Source organism: Drosophila busckii, chromosome 2R, assembly GCF_011750605.1.
Source record: "Drosophila busckii strain San Diego stock center, stock number 13000-0081.31 chromosome 2R, ASM1175060v1, whole genome shotgun sequence".
In the NCBI taxonomy this organism is placed as follows: Eukaryota; Metazoa; Arthropoda; class Insecta; order Diptera; family Drosophilidae; genus Drosophila; species Drosophila busckii.
In genome coordinates, this window is record NC_046605.1 from 2,452,341 (window position 1) to 2,474,215 (window position 21,875).

The 21,875-nt window shown below is 40.6% G+C and overlaps 3 protein-coding genes across 4 annotated transcripts; 2 read left to right on the top strand and 1 right to left on the bottom strand.

The window, feature by feature from the left end:
• Positions 1-150: 150 nt before the first annotated feature.
• Positions 151-1,471, top strand: LOC108595552 (zinc finger protein 239). Of its 2 annotated transcripts, none has more exons than XM_017980811.1 (3): positions 151-362; positions 432-991; positions 1,053-1,471. In XM_017980811.1, the coding sequence occupies exons 1-3, from the start codon at positions 294-296 to the stop codon at positions 1,246-1,248; spliced, it is 825 nt and encodes a 274-aa protein (XP_017836300.1). In that variant the 5' UTR covers positions 151-293; the 3' UTR covers positions 1,249-1,471. The 2 variants fall into 2 exon arrangements, with proteins under 2 accessions (XP_017836300.1, XP_017836299.1); XM_017980810.1 differs by having other exon boundaries at positions 1,050-1,463.
• Positions 1,472-14,501: 13,030 nt separating this feature from the next.
• On the bottom strand, positions 14,502-15,770 carry LOC108595670 (lysosomal aspartic protease). Its single transcript, XM_017980949.1, has one exon. The coding sequence runs from the start codon at positions 15,730-15,732 to the stop codon at positions 14,548-14,550; it is 1,185 nt and encodes a 394-aa protein (XP_017836438.1). The 5' UTR covers positions 15,733-15,770; the 3' UTR covers positions 14,502-14,547.
• Positions 15,771-18,608: 2,838 nt separating this feature from the next.
• LOC108594934 (protein panoramix) lies at positions 18,609-20,375 on the top strand. Its single transcript, XM_017980068.2, has one exon. It carries the CDS (start codon positions 18,639-18,641, stop codon positions 20,355-20,357), a length of 1,719 nt encoding a protein of 572 aa, XP_017835557.1. The 5' UTR covers positions 18,609-18,638; the 3' UTR covers positions 20,358-20,375.
• The last annotated feature ends 1,500 nt before the right edge of the window (positions 20,376-21,875 follow it).

Sequence of the window (21,875 nt, forward strand, 5' to 3'; positions counted from 1 at the left end):
GAAATTAGTAAAGTAATTAAATAAAATAAAAATAAGATTAACGTTCATACATTTTTGTATTGTTTTTATACAAATAACATGCAACGATGTATCGCTTGTGTTATCGAGTGGCTTATCAATACAATTTTGCACATCACTAGTACCATATGACTTTTTAAGACGCGAATTGTAGATTACATAGAAAGAATTAAGCAACTTTTTAGTGAGTTTTGCTAACCAGCTAGCTATAAGCTAATAATTGTATGCCGCAGACTATATAAACGCAACGAATCAATGCTGTAGCAGCGCCCACAATGGCGGCCATCCCGGTGGAATACGACGAGACGGTGGTCAATCAGTTCAGCTGCAAGCGCTGCGATCGCGTAAGTCTTTGGCCATTACCCATTGAACTAAACAACTAAACTGTAATCAAACTACTACGTGTTATGCAGACATTCAAGAGCAAACGAGATCAAACGCTGCACAGGCAGGAGGTGCACAATCACAACAAGACTACCTACGAGTGCAAGCTATGCGCCAAGAGTTTCTGCAACAGCGGCAATTTGGATCGGCATATGAAGGTGCACAACGATGTGCGTCCATTTGTCTGCCAGATTTGCTCCAAGGCGTTCGCGCAGGCAGTTAACTTGCAACGACACTACGCCGTACACAGCGGCGAGCGTCCGTTTCAATGCAACTTCTGCAACAAATCCTTTACGCAGCAGAGCAATATGAAGCGGCACAAGATGACACACACCGGCGAGAAACCGTTCCGTTGTCAGCGCTGCGGACGCTACTTCTCCCAATTGGTTAACCTAAAGAAACACAAGCTGGGACATCTAAACGCCAAGCCTTATCAATGTACCTACTGCGAAAAGGGCTTTACCCAGCTGTCCAACTTCAAGCGACACTTGCAGTCGCACATAAAAGAAGGCGTCGATGTTGACGTGCCTGGCTCCATACAAGCAGCTACGGCGATGGCGCGAGAGCGTCTCGAAGCGGAGCAAAAACCGTAAGTTATTAAAGCATAAACTAAAAACATTTGTTAATAATACTCACGTGATTTGCAGTAGTTTCTTTGAGTGCATGGTCTGTCGCGCCATCTTTGAGACTTTTGTGGACTATGAGAAACATGAGGCCAAATGCCATGAAGAGAATGCACAGCTGGATGTAAATCAGATGGCACAGATGCATGACGATTATTTACCTATGAAGTTCTCTGTGCCGGATCTAGATACGCAGGAGATAATTATTGAGACTACACACTAGAGTCCAAGCCCCTTACACACAATCAAACACACACACACACACATCGACATACACCCAGGCACATATACAAACAAGCGTAGGACACGCTGAAATTTCTTCTTCATACAAATAAACTAAATACGAGTAAATGAATACCAATTGCAATTGCCTGCAATATGCAATAAACATTTGCTAATTGTATAATTTTTAAGCAGTAAAGAGAATGAGCGAGAGCAGTAGAGAGAGAGAGAGTGAGAGAGAGTACGCTATTGAACTCGCATCAATCATATGTATAACCAAGTGTGAAAAATTTATTGCCCGTAAGCACGTTTATTTTACCATTTTATAGCTGCATGACTTTTGGGGCAAGCGTTTGATTGCCTGCCACATGACAAAGCTGTTCGTGCGAAAGACACCACCACCACCACTGCATCCACTCCCACTCCCACTGCCAATACTGCTGGCAACTGTAAATCTGTCGTTTCATTTGGTTGTAAAATCCTTTTCATATTCGCTGACGCTTGGCAGTTTAAAAACTTTTGCACGTTAGGAACACAATTTATGGCCGATTAAATACTTTGTATTTGTTCTTTATAGGGCAAATGGCTTTAATTGGCCGTAAGCGTGAAATGAAAGCTAAATACAATTGCTATTGGTAGTTTAGGCTGCTTTAATTACTTAAGCGTTTGTAATTAAGTTTTACTGTAGTTCGCTGGAGTACTCATAGTTAGTGCTCATCCACTATATGAGCTTATATGTGTACGTATTCGTTATATCAGCCATGAAATCACAAAGACGGAAAGCTATAACTATATTAACTGCTATTTCAAATCGCAGAGCAGCAATTAGTCTTACGCTTGTTGAGCTCCGCTTGTAATGTCCGAGCAAACTAATTAGTGGACAAGTTCAAGCATGTTTACAACTGTAACTGTAATTGCAACAAATGCAATTGGACGTTAGTTCTTCGTATTTTATGTCCCTGCAGTAAATTAAACTATTTATGTGGCTAGCTCGAACATATGTATGTTACCCACATCATTCATTACTTTCGCTGTCACAGCTTCCACTGCTGCTTGGGTGCTTTTCTTTTTCTTGTTTGTCGCTCGTGCCCGTTCAATTGGCATTCAGCTGCTTAAATCGCCGCCTTAATGTCCGGCTAGACAAATGGCGCACATTCATTTGCTGCTCTGCTCGCCGCGCACTTTGACATTTGTTATAAATTTATTATTAAAGCTCTTGGTCAGCGCTGCCAATCTCTCAACTGCAGCTTTGTCTGTGTGTGTCTGTTTTATTCTTTTTTAATCCAAACTGCTGCTGAAATCAATATGAGTGCGAGTGCATAAAGGCGCGAGTATGGGCGTGGGGGGCGTGTTTGATTTACATATTTTTTGCAGCACAAATATTTGCATTGTGAGATTGTTCGTGGCCAGAACAACAAAAACAGCAACAGCAACAACAAGAACTACAACAGGCAAATAAACGCTGGCAAATAAAATGAATTGGAATGGAATGCCAATGCACAAGCTTTTAGTGCTCACTCTTACGCAGTCGCCATGACGTCACACTTAATGCGTTGACGAGTCTTTAGTTTTTGTATTTTGCAGTGTAATTAACAGCGTGCGCGCCGCCCGCCAGTGACAGCAAACAAAAGCGATTTTATGCTCGCAGCGCCTAAAAGCAGATACCAGTTTTTTTCTGCTGCGTCCATTTTTTTTTCTTGAATAGTGGAATTAGCACAACTAGGAGTGGCTTAAACTGAAACTACGCATGAAATAGACAGCGTTTAAAGATCATATCGTTGTGCTATATATATAAATGGCACAACAAGTCAAGAAACTAATTTAGAAAGCACAAAAGCAACTATTTATTGTTTTGCCGCTTAACAAACCCTTTTTGGCATGAAATATTAAAGATAAACAAGCGCAAATTGCTTGATTTTCAATATACAGTCTGTTCCATTAGTCTTAATTATGCGATTGAAATTTCGCACAGTTAGTGCCACTTTATCGAGAGCTAAAATTGAATTTTGACGGGCTGACTGCTGCATGTTCAATTTGACATTTTGAAGCACACACACTTAACAATTTACACGCTGCGTTGCGTTGCGTTTGTGCCATGAAAATTGATTTGGGCCAAAATGCCTGTCTGACTCTCTCACTGTCTGTCATCATCATTAACAGTTAGCTGGAAAGCAGCAAAAGAAACGTGGCAATGTCATTTGCAGAATTGCCCAAGCGCCCAACTAAGTAAGGCAGCAGCACATAAAAGGCGTGTGACTTTGGCTGTCAGCATGGCAGCTTTATGGCCAGCCAGTGGTTGCCAACGAGCACCACTGGTGTCGTATATGCTAGTGGCATCAAATGCAGTTGCAGCTGCAACTTGCGGTTGCACTTTCATTTGTGCCACAAAGGCAGGCCGCTGGGCAGACATCATCAGGTGTACTAAAGGTGTGAGCAGCGCTAAATTGGCTTAGTCTCGTAACAATAATTGAGTTGAATGCCAGACCAGGGTGACATATACACAATAAACAATAATTACGCTTACGCCCTACATAACACGCAGCACAATAAAAACCAACAAATGCAATTTCAATTTCCACCCTTTATTGAAAACTATGCCATTATGCAAGCAATCAAATGTAAATAACTGCAGCCACACACACACACACACTAACACAGATATAAATATAGATGGAAAAGACATTGGCTGGCTGCTGTTTGGTTTTATTGTTATGCCAGTCACAGCGGGTGCTGCTGCTGCGCCATATGCAGATGACTATAAAACACGCCAACAGCTACAACTTCCTTTTTGGCATTCAGGCACACAAGCTAATTTGGCAAATGGGCCCAAGCACTGGCAGCCTAGCTAGACAAGACTACCCAAGCCCAAGCTACCCTATGGCTCTGTCAGGTGTCGGCTGTCAACTGACAGTTGACAGTTGCTGCTTGTTAAGTGTTTGCCAGTTTAAACACTCTGCACACACACACACGTACACACGAACAGCTTGTAAGGTAAACTTGTCTGCAGGGTGCGCGCTCTTCTTTTTGTTTTGTTTATGCTCAAGTTACAATTTTAGTTTGTTCAACAAATGGCGCTAGTTACAGCTAAGAGCTTAGCGCTTAGCTTAAAAATAAATATGCGGCTAAAATATTGACTTGAAAGTTTTGCTCTTATGCATTATGCTTTAAAATATTTATACATTTTTATACAGAATTTTTCAAGCTGCTGCCTTTGAACCCTTTTGTTTAAGTGTAGTGGGCTTAGCAAGCCGTCGACTCATTTAAGCGTAATGATTAGGCAATACTTTGTGCTTGTGGGCTGGCCCAAAGTTTATGGACCTTTGTTTTAGTGCGCTCAAACAAAAATGAAGATAGATTGCGGCCCAAACAATGGCTGCCGCAACTTAAGCTTACAGATAACAAATGGCGAATCAAAAGTTTGCCAATCCTTTCGCACACTCATAAGCCATGCATAGCTGTCTTAGCCTTGGCAGCTATTTAATGCACTCTTATTTTTTGCTTATAAATTAAAGACCAAAAGTGCTGAGTGCTCAAGTGTGCTGGGCACATCAAAGCGCTTGACGCTCACACAACTTTCAGCAGCAGCAGCAGCAATTGCAGCTCGTTTGTTGGCCATATAAAAATTTCATGAGCTCCAAGAAACTTTGAATAACATATGTCTGCTTCAAAGCTATGCCGGCAGCCACAGACAGTCCTGTGGTGCCAGAAATTCTTTAGCATTTATTTATCACTCAAATTTGCAAATGCAAACAGTAAATGTGGGCTAATTAAAACTAGTTGCTTGCTTGTTAAGTTTACGATTGCTTTTAATGTTTATTAATTAAAGTGGCAGATTAATTCCAGAGAAATGCAATTAAGACTGCCAAAGCAATGTCTAGAGAGATTAACCAAAACGTAGGAGGTGCAGTCTGAGGCTGAATACCATGAAAAGAAATTGTCTAAAAATAGCTACACACACCTCTAATGGAAGCATCTGTGTCTGCTCTGTAATATAAATATTTTAGAGAGTCTCTAACATATATATTCATTCCAGCGTATACTCACTGTACTCTGCTGCGACCTTAAGCAATTAAGCCGCCCACAAACATAGTCTACATATACAATTGCTGATAAGCTCAAGCTGAAAAGCTTTTGTGAGGCATTTGGCATGTCTTGCATTTCAAATTACTTGACAGAGTTATGAAATTACAGTCATGTCATAATGATATATCTTCATATGCACATGTGCGTTTGGCCAAAAAACAAGAATTTGCACTTTCATGCAGCTGTAAATGTAACTGTAACAATAACTATAACTGTGTGTGTGCGTGTAAGTTGCAGCAGTAAAAGGCACAACTTGGCAACTGTTGGCAATTTGTTTTTTCATTGTTTGCTGCCTTTGTTGTTAATTAATGCTGCTTGTCTAGGCAATGCTTAACACACACACACACAGACGTATAAGCTACATGCATGCAGTTGCAACAATGTAATAAGTAGCATATAAAATTGCCAGCTGCAGCATCTCAGGCATAAAGTCAATTTGTAGTCGGCAGCAGTTCATTATGCCTGCGTGTGTGTGTGTGTGTGTGTGTGGGCGGGTCTGCTTGCATTGTATATGGCAAATTATGTTTATAAAGCTATGAAAAGCAAGCAAACTGCTCACAAAAACTTGCTGCTTATTAAAAAAAGGCAAAGAAAAGGAAAAGAGCAAGCTGACAAGCAGTGTACTCAATATTGCGCATACGCCCTGTGGCAATGCAACTGCTGCTGCTGCTGCTGCTTTAATTTACACACACACACACACACACATTTTCAGCTATGCTTTAGTTTGCTTTTTATCTTTATGCAAATAACTTTTTATGTTTGCTAATTTAGACTTTAAACATAAATTAGAGTTAAACTATGCAAAGTTGATTAAGTTTATATTTGCAATTAATTGATTTAATGTTATAACTAGCATTTTACTAGTGCAAGTTGCATGCATAAATAAATATATATATAGCAGCTGCTGCAATTAATTTTCGTTTTCTAGCTAATTTTGTTAAATGGCTGCATTTAAAAATCATTTTCATTTTCATATTCAGCATAACGTTGTTAAAAGATTTTCCACGTAAACGCTGTCAAACGTTGTCAAAGCTGCGACAATGTCAAAGCGCATAATTTATAGTTGAATCATCAATCAATTTCGCAACTCCCAAATGCTTAAAAAACTGTTAGCAGCAATCACACACATTACTGTAAATAATGAAGCCATGTTCAATAACGGAAACCCTTCTTTAGCAAGTCCATCAGTTTGACATATTGAAAGCCAGCCCCAAAAACCAAAAGAACTTACTTTGTGCTTAGTGCTGACGCCGTGGCTTTGCTTTTAACCTTCAGCTGACAGCACGACACTTGAGAGAGTAGCAAGAGCAAGTGGCAAGAGCAACAAACGACGTTGGCATAAAGAAGCCCTTGAAGCAGGCCTCGGTAGCAACCAGATTTTTCGGGTATTGATTTCGATTTCACCTGAGCGACGTTGATTTGCATTTAAAATGAAAGTCTTGCTACAGAATTTAATATGTATGTTAAACTTGCCATTGCTATATGCTCTTCCTCTCTTTCGTTGCTGCTGCTACTGCTACCAAAAATAATTTGAGCTTTTTCGGGCTTGCCTCTAATTAGAAATGACTTTGTCTGCGCATTAATGTCTCATTAAATATTTCATTTGCCTTTGCGCATTTCGCCTGTTCGACATTGTTATTAAAATTCAATTTCAAGTGTTTACATTTTCTATTTTCCGCCAAGACAACATACAACGGCATTGGGTTGCACACACATGTGGCAAGTACTCGGCCTAGGCGTACTTTCTATTTTGAGCCAGGCCAAAAGGCGGCTTAGACTTCAGATTTATTATGCATATATATATAAAGCCAAGCTGGCAAGCATTTCAATTTACAACACGCACACAAATTTTTAAAAACCCCAAGCGGAAGTGTCTGACTCTATGGGCGTGGCGCTGCAGGGCGGTGCGGGGTGTGGCAAGTTCATTGTGCGGCAAGCGCCTGCTGATTGCCACAAATATTTTACGCTGAGCTGCTGCTGACATGAAAACAAAATGCGCCTCGTTTAGCAGCGGGGAAAAAAAGGGGCCACCAAATGGGGTAAGTGGCAAGACGGCAAACGACTACGGGATACACTTTGTTAAGAAAATCACTAAAATTTTAGCAGCTAAGTAAAGAAAAGTATGCATAAGAAAAAATTTAATATCTCTAACATGTATTGATATTTAGCTGCCTATATGAAAAGACGTTTGAACTGCATCTTTATTTGCCTCATTAGCATTTGCTAAACTTTCAGCTTTGACAATTATAATGTTACATTATGTTTGCACAACTCTTTATACCCTTTACTAGTGCAAAGTGTATAGCAAGGCATATCAATTGCTGCAAATTTTGCACATAATTTGTATAAAAAAAACCCTAGGCTAACTATATAGCGAAAAAAAGGCAGCAACAAAATAAATAATAACAAATGGCACAAGCAAATCTCAACGGATTCACGCATCAAGCGCTTAACAAATACAATTTTGTTCTTCCTAAGATATCCAAGTGCGGATGCCGTTTGTCATTTTCAGTCCAAGCACACACACATACATACACACACACACACACACGCAACGCTGGCACTTTGATGTGTCTACGGAAGAGTTTGTCGCTCAGTTTTGTGGGCGTGTGTGCTATTGACTTTGTCTCAAGTTAATCACATGCGGGCTAAGCAAACTGGACAGGGCTTTGATCTAATTGCATTTGTGTGTGCGTGTCTGTGTGTGCTTTAATTTCAACAAAATGTTAACTCTATTGCTGAACTGCATTTGAAATTTAATTTCATTTTGTATGCACTCAATGCAAAGCAAAAGTTTTTGAAAATGCGACAGACATGCTAAATAGCTGTTGAGCACACTCAACACGCCAAAAAAATAAAGAAAACGTGGCAGAAATTGTTCTACGTTCACTACAGCAAATGAAAAATGGCTACCAAAGAGGGAGAGCGAAAGAGAGTGAGAGAGAGAGAAAGAGTACTCAACTGAAATATACGCTGCATACAATTATTTGCATTTAAGCTAAGAGTTTGTAAGAAAGCTAAAATGCAAATTATATTTTAAATTTATTTATTGTTGCCAAGTATTCAAATCTAATGAATTTAAACTAAAAATAGTTTATGAAATTACGCCCACTGAGTTTCCATTTGCATTAAATTAACTAAAAACACTTTAGCGCAAATTTGCTTATCAATAATAAATTTATAGTTGAATTTTGTAGCGCACTTAGCTGTGCAAGCCTTTCAACCTTTTTGAACAAAGGATATGCGGCCATAAATGCTGCTACAGTAACGAAAAAAAAGCGAAGCAAACAAAACTTAATTTTAAGCCACTGATAGACCAAATACATACCGCTTAAATTTATAAATAATAAACAAGATAAGACTTGCCCAACTTGAGTTTATATTTATGCATAAGCAAGTTGTAAACAAAACTCGCGCTTTTGTTATAAACAAAGCTTGCTGGCATGCCCTGCTGGGCAATTGTGTGAGTCCAACAAAATATCGCAGTGAAAGTTTTAGTTACAAATTTTGCAAATTAAAAGTTGCAGGGCAGCAACGACTGGGGAATTGGCGACCTTTCTCTGCTCTGCTCGGCTCTGCTGTGTGTGCTGCTCTGCTCTTGGCAAAACCAAATCGACTCAGTCATGCAGTCGAAAGCAAACAAACTCCCCAGCGATCGGTGGGTGGCCATTGTTGTTTGTTATTGTTATTGTTGTTCCGTAGTGCCTTTGGCATTGTAACTGGCGCCGCAGCATGCCCCATCAAATCAGCTGCAGCTCAATATACAATATTTATGATGTGCTCGCCGTACATGTGCAAGTTTTGTTTTTTATATTTGATATTTTTTTATGGCAACTTGTGAGCAAAGTGCGTAAAAAGCATTTAAGCGTTAATTATGGCATATTTAATTGGCAATTTGCATAATGCATTGCGCAGCAGCTGAGCTACATATACATACAAAGTGTGTGTTTTATAAATGATAAAAAAATAAACTTCCGCTACCACATTTAAGCATTACGCTTTTAATTTTTGCTTGCTGCTGCTTAAGCTTTGACTTTTCACTGAGCAATTTTGTAACAACGAAATGAGCGCACTTCAAAAAGCCTAACAACCAACCCCAACCCACCCCACCCTGCCACGCGCACATAGCCAAACCGTTGAAGTGAAGTCAGTGAAGCAAATTTGTGGCAGGTAAGCTCCAAGCTCAAGTACAGAGAAAACGCAGAAACTTTACGCTTTTGTTGTAAGCAGCGCACAAAAGACACAACAACAACAAATGTAAGGAATGTCAGAATACACACAACTTTGTGCGACTGAGTTGCCAATAAAGAATGACAATACCCGGTCCACCTACGTGGACATGCTAACTGCTGCTGCTGCTGCTGCTGAAGGGCAATCTTTGTGTTGGCCTCTCTGCGTCGGTCAGGTCAAAAGCACTTTGTCAAAACTGCAGCAGCGCATAAATCAAAGCACAGCAGCTGCAGCTACAGCTGACATATGACCACGCCCCCTTTCAAACACACACGCAGCACTTTTTATAAGCGCCACGGAATAGCAGCAAAGCTAAAGCTGTGCTGTGCCTCCCGCTCGTTTGCTCTATCCATGTCACTTTAAGCTTTGCTGCTGTCTATCTCTCTATGTGTGTGTGTGTGTTGTTTATAGTCATTGCGGCAGCTTTAACTTTTGATGAAATACAAACATGCTAACCAATTAGTTAGACCAGCAGTCTCAGCTTCAGCTTCGACAACACGGCGCTTGTTTTGATTTTATGCAAGAGTTTTCAGCTAAGAAATACAAGCTAGCAGACATGGCTTGCAGCGTATATTAAAATGTTTAGGCTATAAGTTGAAAGCTGCAGATTTGCGTAAATTTAATGCTGGCTGGTTGCCAACTTTATTAATCAACAGTTGTCAGCTTGCTCAACAGTTGTGCGTAAAATGCGAAAATCTTGGAATTGAAAATTGCTATTAAACCAAATTGATGTGCGTCTAACTAACAAAACCAAGTTTACTAATTGGCTGTTAATAAGCTATTCCAAGTGCTAATATAAATACAAAATAAACGACGTTCAATTAAGTACGCACATTGTAACAATTAAAAGTAATTGAATTGAATATACTATGCACGAAATTAATTTTGAATGTAGAAGTTCAATTTGAATTGGGTAAGCTGTGCGTTGGCTGATAAGGTAACTATATGCTCTATATAGATTTAATTAAAAATAATAGTATTCTATTTGTCTGAAAGCTTTAAGCCGCATTGTGTTGGATTAAAGGATTTGCACTCGTATGAATTCAATTCTCTTTTTTGTTGTGCTTATATTGACAGAATAGTTTCCAATTGTATTAAAGTTGTACAACAAAAAAAAACTAAAAGGTCCAAACGCGCATTGCAAAACTTTTAGCTCAAATTTTCTTTCGTAGACTTAATGACGGCTAATCAAATGCAGCCTTTTTGTTTTATTAGCTTAAAAATTAAGCAAGTTGAGAATTTAAATTGCACAAAGCAACTATAAGAAAATAAGACAAAAGGCCAAAGAAAGCATAAGCTACAATTGAATTGACTGCATTGGCTTTAATCAAAAAAATATATTTAGTTGGCTAAGCTCTGCGCGCGCGCTTGCAACTTTTTCGATTTTGACGCAAAAATTTCGTTTAGCTAGAAATAACATTTTTGCTTCTGACACGAGGGCGCCAAAAAGTTTGGCTAACTGTCAGCAGCACACGTACAAAACACACACACACACATACGCTCGCAAGCTAAAAGGTGTTGAAAGTTATTTTAAATTATAGTACACAAAATAGTTGAGATTTCTATAGAAAAGTCGTCAAGTTGTGTGTTATGCATATATAAATAGGCAATAGGCCATTTAGTTAATGTTGCATCGTTAGCGTTAAAAAGTAGGCAACACATTTGTGTATTCAAATTCAAATTCAAAACTGAAGCCAAACGTGGCGCTCTAATGCTTTGCGCCTGATTAGCTTTTAGATCATTATGCAGCAATATTTGCTGCAGAGGCCATTTTAAGCTGCGCTGCTGCATTGCTGGCGTATGTTTCGCCAAAAATTTTAAAGCCATGACAAGCTGCTTAATTAGTATGCATGTCACACAGCCAAGCCAGGCAACAAAAAAAAAATATCCTGCGCCCGCTCGAGGCACACATATACCCATGTCTATATGCATACGAAACATTGGGGAATTGCGCATTTGGTTGAGCGCCCAAGCTGAAGTAATTATAGCGCCTAATTAGTTAGCCTCACGTCAAAGCTTAAGCCGCGTGGCGTATACGTAATAAACGCGCATAAATTCAAGCAGCAAGCAATAATAAAAGCAATAAGCTGCATTTGTTTAAAACTATCAAAACACTATTTCAATTAGCAAAGTTTTATAACAAGTTTTCAACTTTAAATTATTTAAATGCTTAAGTTGATTTTAAATTAAGCGCAATTGCATGCAAATTGCTTTAGCTTTGCGTTTTTTATGTGCATTCAATTGCAAAGCTTTGATAAAAAAGTGCCGATGTTTGCATTTTTGCTGCTCACTGCGCTGACTTTGACTTGAAAGCAAAGCAAAACACATTGCTTACCTTTAATCTGGCTTAAGCTAAATGAACATGTTTGCTATAAATTTTATAGACAATAAAATTGAACGTTTAACATTCGTCACGTATTAAGGTATGGCCTCTGTTTTAAGTAAAACACGTTTGTTTGTTAAACTGCTAAATGACACACACGCACACATAAACACATGAAAGTATCATATAAGTGGCCTTGAAGCTGTACAAAAAGTACTATGGGGCGTATGTGCAACCTTTTCTTATTGCAAGCAAATTTAAGCTATTTAATCAACTTATGCTTTAATGACTTAAAGTAACTATAGCTATAGCATATAGTTGCTTGATTCAGCGAACTTTTTGACCGCTTTGCAGCTAAATTGCTCCATAGTCCAACGTGCTTACAAGCTGCGAACCTGAGACGTGCGCTTAAAAACTTAAGTAGGTGGCATTTTCTAGCGAAGAAAAAATAACAAAATTGTAGCTGTACGCTAAGCTAAGATTAATGTCGAAAGTATTACGCTTTGTGATAAATGATGTGCCTGGCTGACTGTCAAGGGCTTGCACTTAGTCTAATTGCGTTGAGGCTGAGCAGACACTAAAGTTCAATTGCAGTGATTGCAAGTGCAAGGATTACAGGCACACACACACATACGCATGAATTTAATTGCCTTAGGACTGAGAACTAATTGGCATTTACAAGCGCATAGACAGGTGTTCTGGCCACAGCCCAAAGCCAAACATAAACAACCACAAAAAGTGGGTGAGAGAGAGAGAGAGAAAGCGTACGCCTCATATCAACTGCCATATTCAAGTAATTAAGCGGTTTGCCCCCACCACCCTAGAGCCTGTCAACTTTGCTGCAGGCAAATTGGCTTATTGACTCATTAGCCAAGTCCTGTGTCGGCTTAGCCCAGATTTTTAATAACAAAAAACGACAGGGCAGCCAGCAACTCATCGAGCCAGCCAGCTATATAAATTTACATAGTAATGTGGGCTCACCTAATCTTATCGCATGATTTAATTCAAGTGTCAGCACCAGTAGTAGTCCACTGTCCACTTTACATTGTCTTCGCTTATCATCTCAATGCCGCAGCCCACACTATTGTTAGGCAAATGAGCTAAGCTGTGGCAGCTTTAAGCTGCTTGGCCAATTACTTAGCTCCGGGACACTTTGCAGTTGCCAGGCGGCTACAGTTGCCAGGGTAATGTTGAGGGCGCACAGTGTTCATTTTTCTTTTACAGTTGATGTGTGGCTCTTGCAGCTGATTCGATTTACAATATTACTTAAGCGCCCAAGGAGGCAGTTTAGCGTCTTTTAAGTTGCACAATTATTTGATGCGCTCAAATGTATGCTACAGATTTGCCGCAAAGACTTTGCCAGTCCAACGATTTGTTAGACTTAAAATGTTAAAGTGTCGCTTTAAAGACGAAACAGTCTTCAACTTGTTGAGGCTGACAACTCATTATGCTGCGGACCCACAAGAATTTGCCTTTGTTGTGCCACAAATTATGAGGCAACCCAAGCAAAATGCTAAATAAATAAAAACGAAAAGGTTAGCCAAACAAAGTCAAACAGTTTTTAAAGCCGCAAAAAATCAACGAAGAAGCGACAGCGTCAGCAACAGCAGCGCAGCAAGCGTCAAACGGCCCCAAAAAAACAAGTATCAATAAAAGAGACCTTGTAAGCCAGAGCAAAAGCAAAAGCAACTGCGCAAAGCAAACAGTGTGAAGCGAGCGAGTGGTGCAAACGCGAAATGTGAGCAACATGCTCTGCTTAAACTATATACACTCGCCTGCAAACTTCAGATTGTCAGCTTTGTGTAATACAAGTAGGTAAATTAAAAGCAAAATGCTTTTAGTGCAAACTTGAGAGCGTTTGATTTAGTTTGGCCAAAGTAACTTGCGATAAAAATGCAAATTACTGATAATATATTAAAGTTTTTTAGCAATGCAAGTTGGGTAGCACATGTGAGCACATTGTATGCCGCAATTCAATATAAGAAATATGTTATTACAAAAATATGCTAAAAGCCTTGCAAGTTAACTGAAAGAGACCAAAGCAAAAACATTTGTAGTTCCAGCTAAGTTAGAGCCACGCAAAATTTTCTGTTGCTTGCGTGCCATATCGCTGTCTCTTTCTTGCGTTTTTTTTATTATAGTCGGCATGTAAAGCAAACAAATTTCTTGCGATAACTGTCAAGTATGCATGTATGCGTGGGTGTAAAAATACCAAAGAGCGGCACTCCTTTATGTAAGGCGCTTTCACTTAGGGGCTACTGCATGCAAAACAGGGGCTCAAAAAGAAATTGTTGCGAGCGCTCGTTAAAGGCTCCCAGGCTGAGGCAAAAGCAGCGAGCAAAAGGCAAATGCGTGAGTCGTAAATTTAAAGCGATTTATTTTATTTTTAAGTTTTGCCGCAGCGCAACATTTTACAGTTGAGGCGAATCAATTACAGCCACAAGTTTGTCTCCCTGGCAGCGAGCTGCGTTTTTTTCTCTTCTTTTTGATTAGCTGTCGCCCACAATCAGAGCTGACGTAATAAAATAATAAAGTAAGGCATTTTTTTTTCAGCTGTGCCCAGCCCCAAGCGTTTTTTTTTTCATGCTGCCATCTTAAAATAAAATTTGCTTGCCGCATTTAATAAAACAAAACGCAAAATAAAAATAAAAACTGAAAACAACGTTAAGCCCTGGCATCGGCGAAGCCAATGCGATGCTTGCCCATATCAAACTCTGTATAATACTTGCCCAAAAAAACATCGCCCAAGATCCAGAGTGGACCACTGGGCGAAGGCAAGTCCACAGCAATGAAAGCTGAAGCGCAGACAGCTCGATCCGCATACATATCATGGAAAACGTAATCCTCGCCGCGCAGCTGAAAGCGTTTGCCACCCAAATGAAAGGTTAACATGGGCAGTCTCGAGACCTTGTCGCAGGGTATGCTGAACTGGCCATAGGCAGCGGGTGTGCCATTGATGGATTCATTTATGAGTATAGCCTGCTCATAGGGCACGGCTAGAAAGCTAGTGCCTGTGTCTATGATGACTTGGCAGCCATGCTGGCATAACTCCAGACGTCCAATGCGCGCTGCTTCCATTTCCACCTGCCAATAGAAGCGGTGCGTTACCGGCGCATAGCTAAAGTTGCCATTGTAGTAGCGCGGATTGGAGCCACCAAAGAAGAGAAAGCCGCCCTGACGACGACTGGAGCGCCGACTTAGATACACAGAGAACACTGGACGCGGCAGCAGCTGCTGTTCCATTATTGCATAGAATGGCGGCTTAATCTTTTGTATGGAAATGCTTTGGTAAGCCAAGCCAAAGATGCCATCAAACTTGGCTGCCAGAAAGATGGGTCCCGGCATTAACGTAGCCTCCGCAAAGGTTTGATCTTGTATCTCCAAGCCGGCCACACGCACTGTATCCTGGGAAAGATAACCCGCCAGACTACCAGAGCCATAGTGTATAGCAAACTGCTTGCCATTGCGCTTGAAGCTGCTGGATCGTTTGGCATTGTAGCGTCTGTGTATCTTGCAGGCCAACATGCTGGCGCAGCTCTCCGAGGGCACCCACAGATTAGCAGAGCCGGTGTCAAAGATCACATTGAATGTTTGCGGCGGCGTGCCTATGCTTATGGGTCCAAAGTACTGTGCATCCAAATAATTGCTCAAAGGCTCGCTGTGTATTTCGTCTGGATGGGCCTTAAAGCTGTACTTGAGACGCAGCCGATCCATGCGTATGCCAAAGTGCTCGAAGCGATTACGCGCTGAGGGGAATCGATGCAGCGGCACACGATGCAGCTGCAGCGTAGCGTGGGCGTGGACATGACTCGTTGCCCAGAGCAACAATAAGTTGATTATTAGATTCATTATAATTTCTCAAAATATAAACAATTGTTGCTAAGCTATTGTGCTACGTTCAGTTTGGCAGCAGCAGCAGTGTGGGTGTCAGCAGCTTGAATTTCCCTGCATCCAAGGCTTAGCTGTAAATGTAATTGGAAATGTGAGCAGCGCGTGTGGGTTTTGTTCTTCTTTTTATTTGTTGTTGTTGTTGAGCGACAAATTCAATTCGAGCGCCGTTTACAATTGAATCAAACGAAGCGCATTGCATTGAGCTGAAAAGGGGGGCAACATTCCTTAGAATACGTCACGTCATGTATTAAAAAGAATTTTAAATTGAATACAGCTTCAAAGCGGCCTCATTTGGCTTTCTAACTTTAAAAAAGTTACAGCTTAGCATTTGTATTTATTAATAAATCATTGCAAAATTTACATTTAATTTGAGATTTATATATATTTTGTGTCTGTCAACCACTTAGATGTGTCTCAAAAGCAACAGACATGCTCTGCCAACGCTCGATTACACTCAGAGTTGAATACACCTTTGGCACTCTACTAGGCTCTGCAGCAATCAATCAATCAATCAGCAAATGGTTCGTCGCGCATACGCCCCGCTAGCCACTCGCTGTAAAGTCTAAGATTTAATCGATTGCAGTCTGCACAAAATAGAGCGACAGTTTGTGTCTATGCTATTGTTTATCAACAATTGGCACATATTGTTGCTGCTAAAATGCAATGAAAATTAAATTACATTTTGAAAGCATCTTAGCTCAGTCTATAACTATTTGCTTGGATTTAATTGAATTTTGCACAAAATTCCTAGAAGGACTTGCGCATATATAGCTGCATAAGGACAATAAACGAGGCTTATAGCACTCAACACCCCAGTCAATGTTAAAGGCTGTCTGGCCGCGACAGCAGCGTCTGATCCTTTGATGTGCATGCAAAGATGAGTAAGAGAGAGCGGGAGTGCTCGAGAGTGGGTAATAATAGGTTAAGTTTGCCGAGCAAATGATATTAGCAATAAATTCAATTTACATTACCTTACATTAGCAAAGCGGGCAGCACGTTAAGCATACGCAACAGTGCACATGAAATGACAGTAGCTGTCCAAAAAACTTTTTCCTTTTCGTTTTGCACAAACTCAATTTGCTCGGTTTGCTTAGGCGCAAAAGTTGTTTCGGCCCAGCCGAAAACGTCAACACCTGTTGGCATTGACTCAAGCCCAAAAAGTGTGGGCAACAGGAAATTACGTTGAACAATTTTCTTCTCTTTTTTGGGCACAAAGTAAAGCAAAAGTTTTCAAAAGTGGCCAAAAGAGAAAGACAGCGGCGATAACCCTAAGCTTGGCTAAAACTGCAAGACTGATGCAGTGAGCAACAATAGTTTGAGCCTTTAAAAAATCTAATTTATTAAATTTATTATTAAAAAATGTTACATATATTTTGCTTAGTCTTATGACATTCCAACTCAACTGCAAAAGTCTTAACTAAACTTTTCACATTTCAATGTTTACTGTAGTTTGCTTAAAAGTTTTCTTTATAACATGCGCTCCCCAGCGCTTGTCAACTTGGGGTTTTATATAGATTTATTATATATCTATGTGGCAGCTGTGGCAAGTGCAGCGCGCGTGTATGTGGCAAGTGCGAAATATGAATAAATTGCCAATGCCAAGTGCAGAGAACACAGCAGCTTGCCAACCACATTGCATTAAAGTATCATTTTACATAAGCCAACTTAACACTAGTACTTGACTGATCCCTTGGAAGCCAAAGGGGTTGCATTAAATTTTGCAATACCCATTTAATTGCATAATTATGTCTTAGCTGCACTTTAAATCAGCAACAACAGTAGCTGCTGTTGCTGCTGACGTTAACGTTACTTTTTAATGTTGCTGCTGCTGCTGTCAGCAATCAATTAAAATCGCTCGCTGTGCTCGCTTGCCACTCAATTTTTTGATTGATTTTTTGCCTTTGCTGCTGCTGCTGCGCTCGCTATACATTTTATTTAATTCAATGCATGGGAAAAATATGCAATTGCCAGCCGGAAATTGTTTTCATTTTCTTTTGTGCTCGGGCATGTTTAGTTGACAGCGCCAGCCTCAAGGCAGTTCAACACAGTCCAACTCTTGACCAAAGAGCAAATATTTAATTAGCTGTGTCCCTGTGCCCCAAAATGGCTTTGGCAGTCAGCCAGCCAACCAGGCGACGCCCACATCCTGTGGCGACTCACTCAAGCGTTTGAATACGTTGAGAACTTCCGATTTAAGCAAATCTGGCATACAAATGCCAGCGTTAGCTTTAATAAGAAGTTAAATTTAACTGCACATACGTGTACATGTGTTTATTGCTGTCTCAGTCACTTTCGCATGCTCTCTCACTCTTTCGCTGGCTAATTAAAATGAATTTATCTGAAGCTTGTGGCCATAAATCAATGCATTCATTGGGGAAAACACCAGCGCACACTTATTTTCTATTAATAAACTTTGGCAGCTTCAACAACAACAACAACAACAACAACAACAACAACAACAGCAGCAGCAACATCCGCAAGAGCTTCAAGTAGAATGTGGCAAGTTGCAAGTTTTTCTGCGAATTAATTAAGCACAAATAATTCATTTTGTATACGATTCCGAGAATATGCTACAAATCTACTTAGTATAAGTGCATAAACAATTTTGCAGGCTAATTGCATTTAAGTCAGAATTTCTGCAAGGCCAAACGAAGCTTTTCATTCTAACCCTCTCATATGTTGCAATTGCAAAAATAATTGACACAGCTGATCGTTATAGTTGTTGTCTCTTTTACTCGCACAGCCAGGCATATGCATTGAAATATCGATATGTGCAATTGCAAGTATCGAATATCATTAAATCGAAAACTCACATTGCGCTTGACTGACAGAACTTTGCTAAAGAAAAAAGTGAAATTGACAAAATGGACGAAAACGTGGAGATTACAATAGAAGAAGTTATAAAAATAGAGCGTAACCAGGATGATGAGGAGACACCGATACGTGACGAAACCAATGAACCATTTGAGCCAACAGTCAATGCGCTGCTGACTGGAAGCTGGCTAACCGATGATGAGGCAGATGCTCCAACCCAACCACCGGTTGATGGCCAACAGCCGCAGATTGATGGGGATCTTATGAGTTTTCCGGATGACTACTTTGATTGCTTGCTGGAGGAGCCACTGGCAGCAAAAATTAAGAGCGAAGATGAGCTTGAGGCAGCTAATGAGTTGCAGCATGAAGATATGATGACTGACGTTACAAGCACTGCCCAGGCAGCTAGCCAACTAACAGTGCATCCGGAGCCTCACAATGTGCAGGAGGAGGAGCTGCCAGCTGAAGTTAAGATCGAGCAGAATTTTGAACAAACGCTGGAGAATGATATGTTGGCAGTCAGCAGCTCTCAAACAGTTGGGCAGATGGCCAACTTGGATTCTGTGCCAGACAACAACAACAACTGTGACGACTTGCAGGTAACTGTTAAAATCGAGAAGAGCATTGTGCAACAGCCGGACGAAGAATTAGCAGCAAGCAGCTCTCAGACACTTAACCAGGTGGACAACGTAGAGAACGTGGATCCTGTGCCGGACAACAACTGTAACAACTTGCTAGTAAAAAGCGAGGAACAATTGCTGCGTTTGGCAGCAGACATCTCGCTGGAAGTTAGCCAGGTGGATGACATAGACAACCTGGATCTGGAGCCGCCAATTGCTGAGCCGCCGGAAAAGAAGAGGAAACGCAATGGAAGCCGGCGTCGCCAGAGGAAGCACGATGAACAGAAGAGAATGGATTTGATACTCGCGCAGATGGCTGCGTACCCTGCGCGTCCCTTAATGCCGATTAAGGTTGAGCTGCCTGAGCAGTTAGACTATGTGCCCGTGCGGCCTTGCGAGCGCAGCATTAAAGTAACCAACCTAAGTCAGCTGCTGCCCGAGCCCAAGCAGCCCCAGCCGCAGACCAGGAGCATCAAAGAAGTACGTCAGTTGGCAAGGGAGCGCGTGAATGCCGCGTTGAATCTAATACAGCTGTGGAAGTCAAAGGCTCCGGAAACAGAGTTTTTAATGGTGGACACCATACGCCAGCTGCCCAAGCCCAGCAGCTATATGAGCTCTGCTGTCTTCCAGCATCCATCACCGCTCTGTAATAACTACAATGTGCGCTACAGATTCAACTCTACCACTGATGCCAAGATTGATTTATCCCAGTGGGGACTGGAAGCCTTGCCGCAGACATCCACGAATCTGCTGCGCCTTACCGGCATTAGCGTAAGCACTCTTCGGTCACTTGTCGCGGATTCAAAGATGCCCATGGCGAAGCTGCGTAAGCAGGAGCAAGCTGAGCATGCTGCCAAGCGCAATGAGAGCGATTCCTATTCCATGGGACTTTACAAAACGATGTCCACGCAGACAGATCCACGCATAGGCAATCGTGGCCAAGACGCAGGCGTTCAGGTTAATCGCTTAACACACTCTGTATACTGGGAGCAGCCCTCGTTCAATGAAACTCACTTGATGCAATCTGAATTTAATGTCATGAGTGCTCTCAAGGAGCTAACTGCAGCAGCTCCCAACAGCCCAGACGTCGCGCATCAAATATATTCAGTACTGCGCGAGGCGTTGATCATCAAGCGCAGGAACTATTAAAGTATGCCCCAAATAAATTTAAACCAAACAACATTACAATGTTGAATATATTTAATATATATAAAAATATATATTCCAATAATGAATATCGAAAAGTGAAGCTCGTAAGACTGAATATCGAGAACTGAATATAAAATAATGAATATCAAAAAATGAATATCATAAAAATGAATATCGAAAACTGAAAAGACTTTAATTTACTTTAATCTCGAGAACTGAATATAAAAATGAATATCATATAATGAATATCAAAGACTTTAATTTACTTTTACTTTACTACTCTACTTTGCTAACAAATGAAATGTTAATATGACAATCATAAATAAACAAAAGTTATACTACAGAATTATCGCTGAATAATGTTTAAATTATAATTGGATTAACTCATAAAATATGGTAATAAATTCTGATTGTTACCTTTGCTTGGAGCTACGTTTATTTGAGCCTCCAAAAGCGAAGCATAATGAGCCGTAAGCTTGACCTTTAGTGGCGCCTGAAATGCCAGCAGGCGTCTGGTTAAATTGGCCCCACTTTTCGTTTTAATGCGTTAACTTAAATTATGCTCTTCAAAGAGCAGTTAATTAAAGCAACAGCAGCAGCAGCGCAGGCCTGGCGCAAGAATTTTTTTGGGGGTGCAAAACATAATCAGGCAGAGGCAGGCCGTCAGGCACTTTGAGCAACTAAGCGACTTTTAATTGAGTTTCATTTCATAAAGTTGGCCAAGTGTCTGCAATTTGGTTAATTAAAATGCCAACGATTGTGTTATAAAAATGCGTGCAATTTGCAATTGTTATCTAAGCAGCATGTGGCAAGCACACAGGAGCAGCAAGCAGACATGCAAATTGTTGCCGAAAATTTCTATTTATATGTATGGCAACAAATTTGCATAAAACGCTGCAAATTACAAGCCAGACCATTAGCTGTGGCGACACACACATCAACTTGAAGCTTGTCGACGCCATTAGTTTCACTTTTTAGTTGCCACATTGCGCATACGTCGCGTGAACCAAACTTTGATGAGCAGAAATAAAATACAAAAAAAAAAGAGGAGAAAATCCACCCACTCTGCACACGTATGAAATATTTATGCACTTGAAACGGCTTTAGTTCAACCCATACACTATGCGATTCATATTACACATTCATATGCCGCTTTGCCAGTGCCGTTGCCACGCCCTTAACTTTATTTATATTTTTATTTGATATTCATTTGGTATGCGCGCCGCTCATGCAATATTTATATGCAATGGCTGTTTGCTTGTTGGCCATGTTATGCATTTTAAGCCAACTATAGAGCAGCAGTGGCTTCGCTGCACTGAGTGCTTCAACTGTTTTTTGAAATATGACGCTGCCTGGCCTGGCCAGGCCTGACCTCTGCACTTTGTCTCCACACGCTGCTACCAAGTTGCTTTTTCCAATTATTTGCTAAGCTTGGCTAAAAATAAATGCATTTAGCTTGTGCACACTTGACGCTTTAATTGACAAACATTGCTGAAAGAGTTCTAATCGTTATTGTTG

Coding starts and splice junctions, on each gene's coding strand:
- LOC108594934 (XM_017980068.2), top strand. CDS start 18,639: ATGGACGAAAACGTGGAGATTACAATAGAAGAAGTTATAAAAATAGAG.
- LOC108595670 (XM_017980949.1), bottom strand. CDS start 15,732: ATGAATCTAATAATCAACTTATTGTTGCTCTGGGCAACGAGTCATGTC.
- LOC108595552 (XM_017980810.1), top strand. CDS start 294: ATGGCGGCCATCCCGGTGGAATACGACGAGACGGTGGTCAATCAGTTC. Junction 363..431: donor GCTGCAAGCGCTGCGATCGC/GTAAGTCTTTGG, acceptor CGTGTTATGCAG/ACATTCAAGAGCAAACGAGA. Junction 992..1,049: donor CTCGAAGCGGAGCAAAAACC/GTAAGTTATTAA, acceptor CGTGATTTGCAG/TAGTTTCTTTGAGTGCATGG.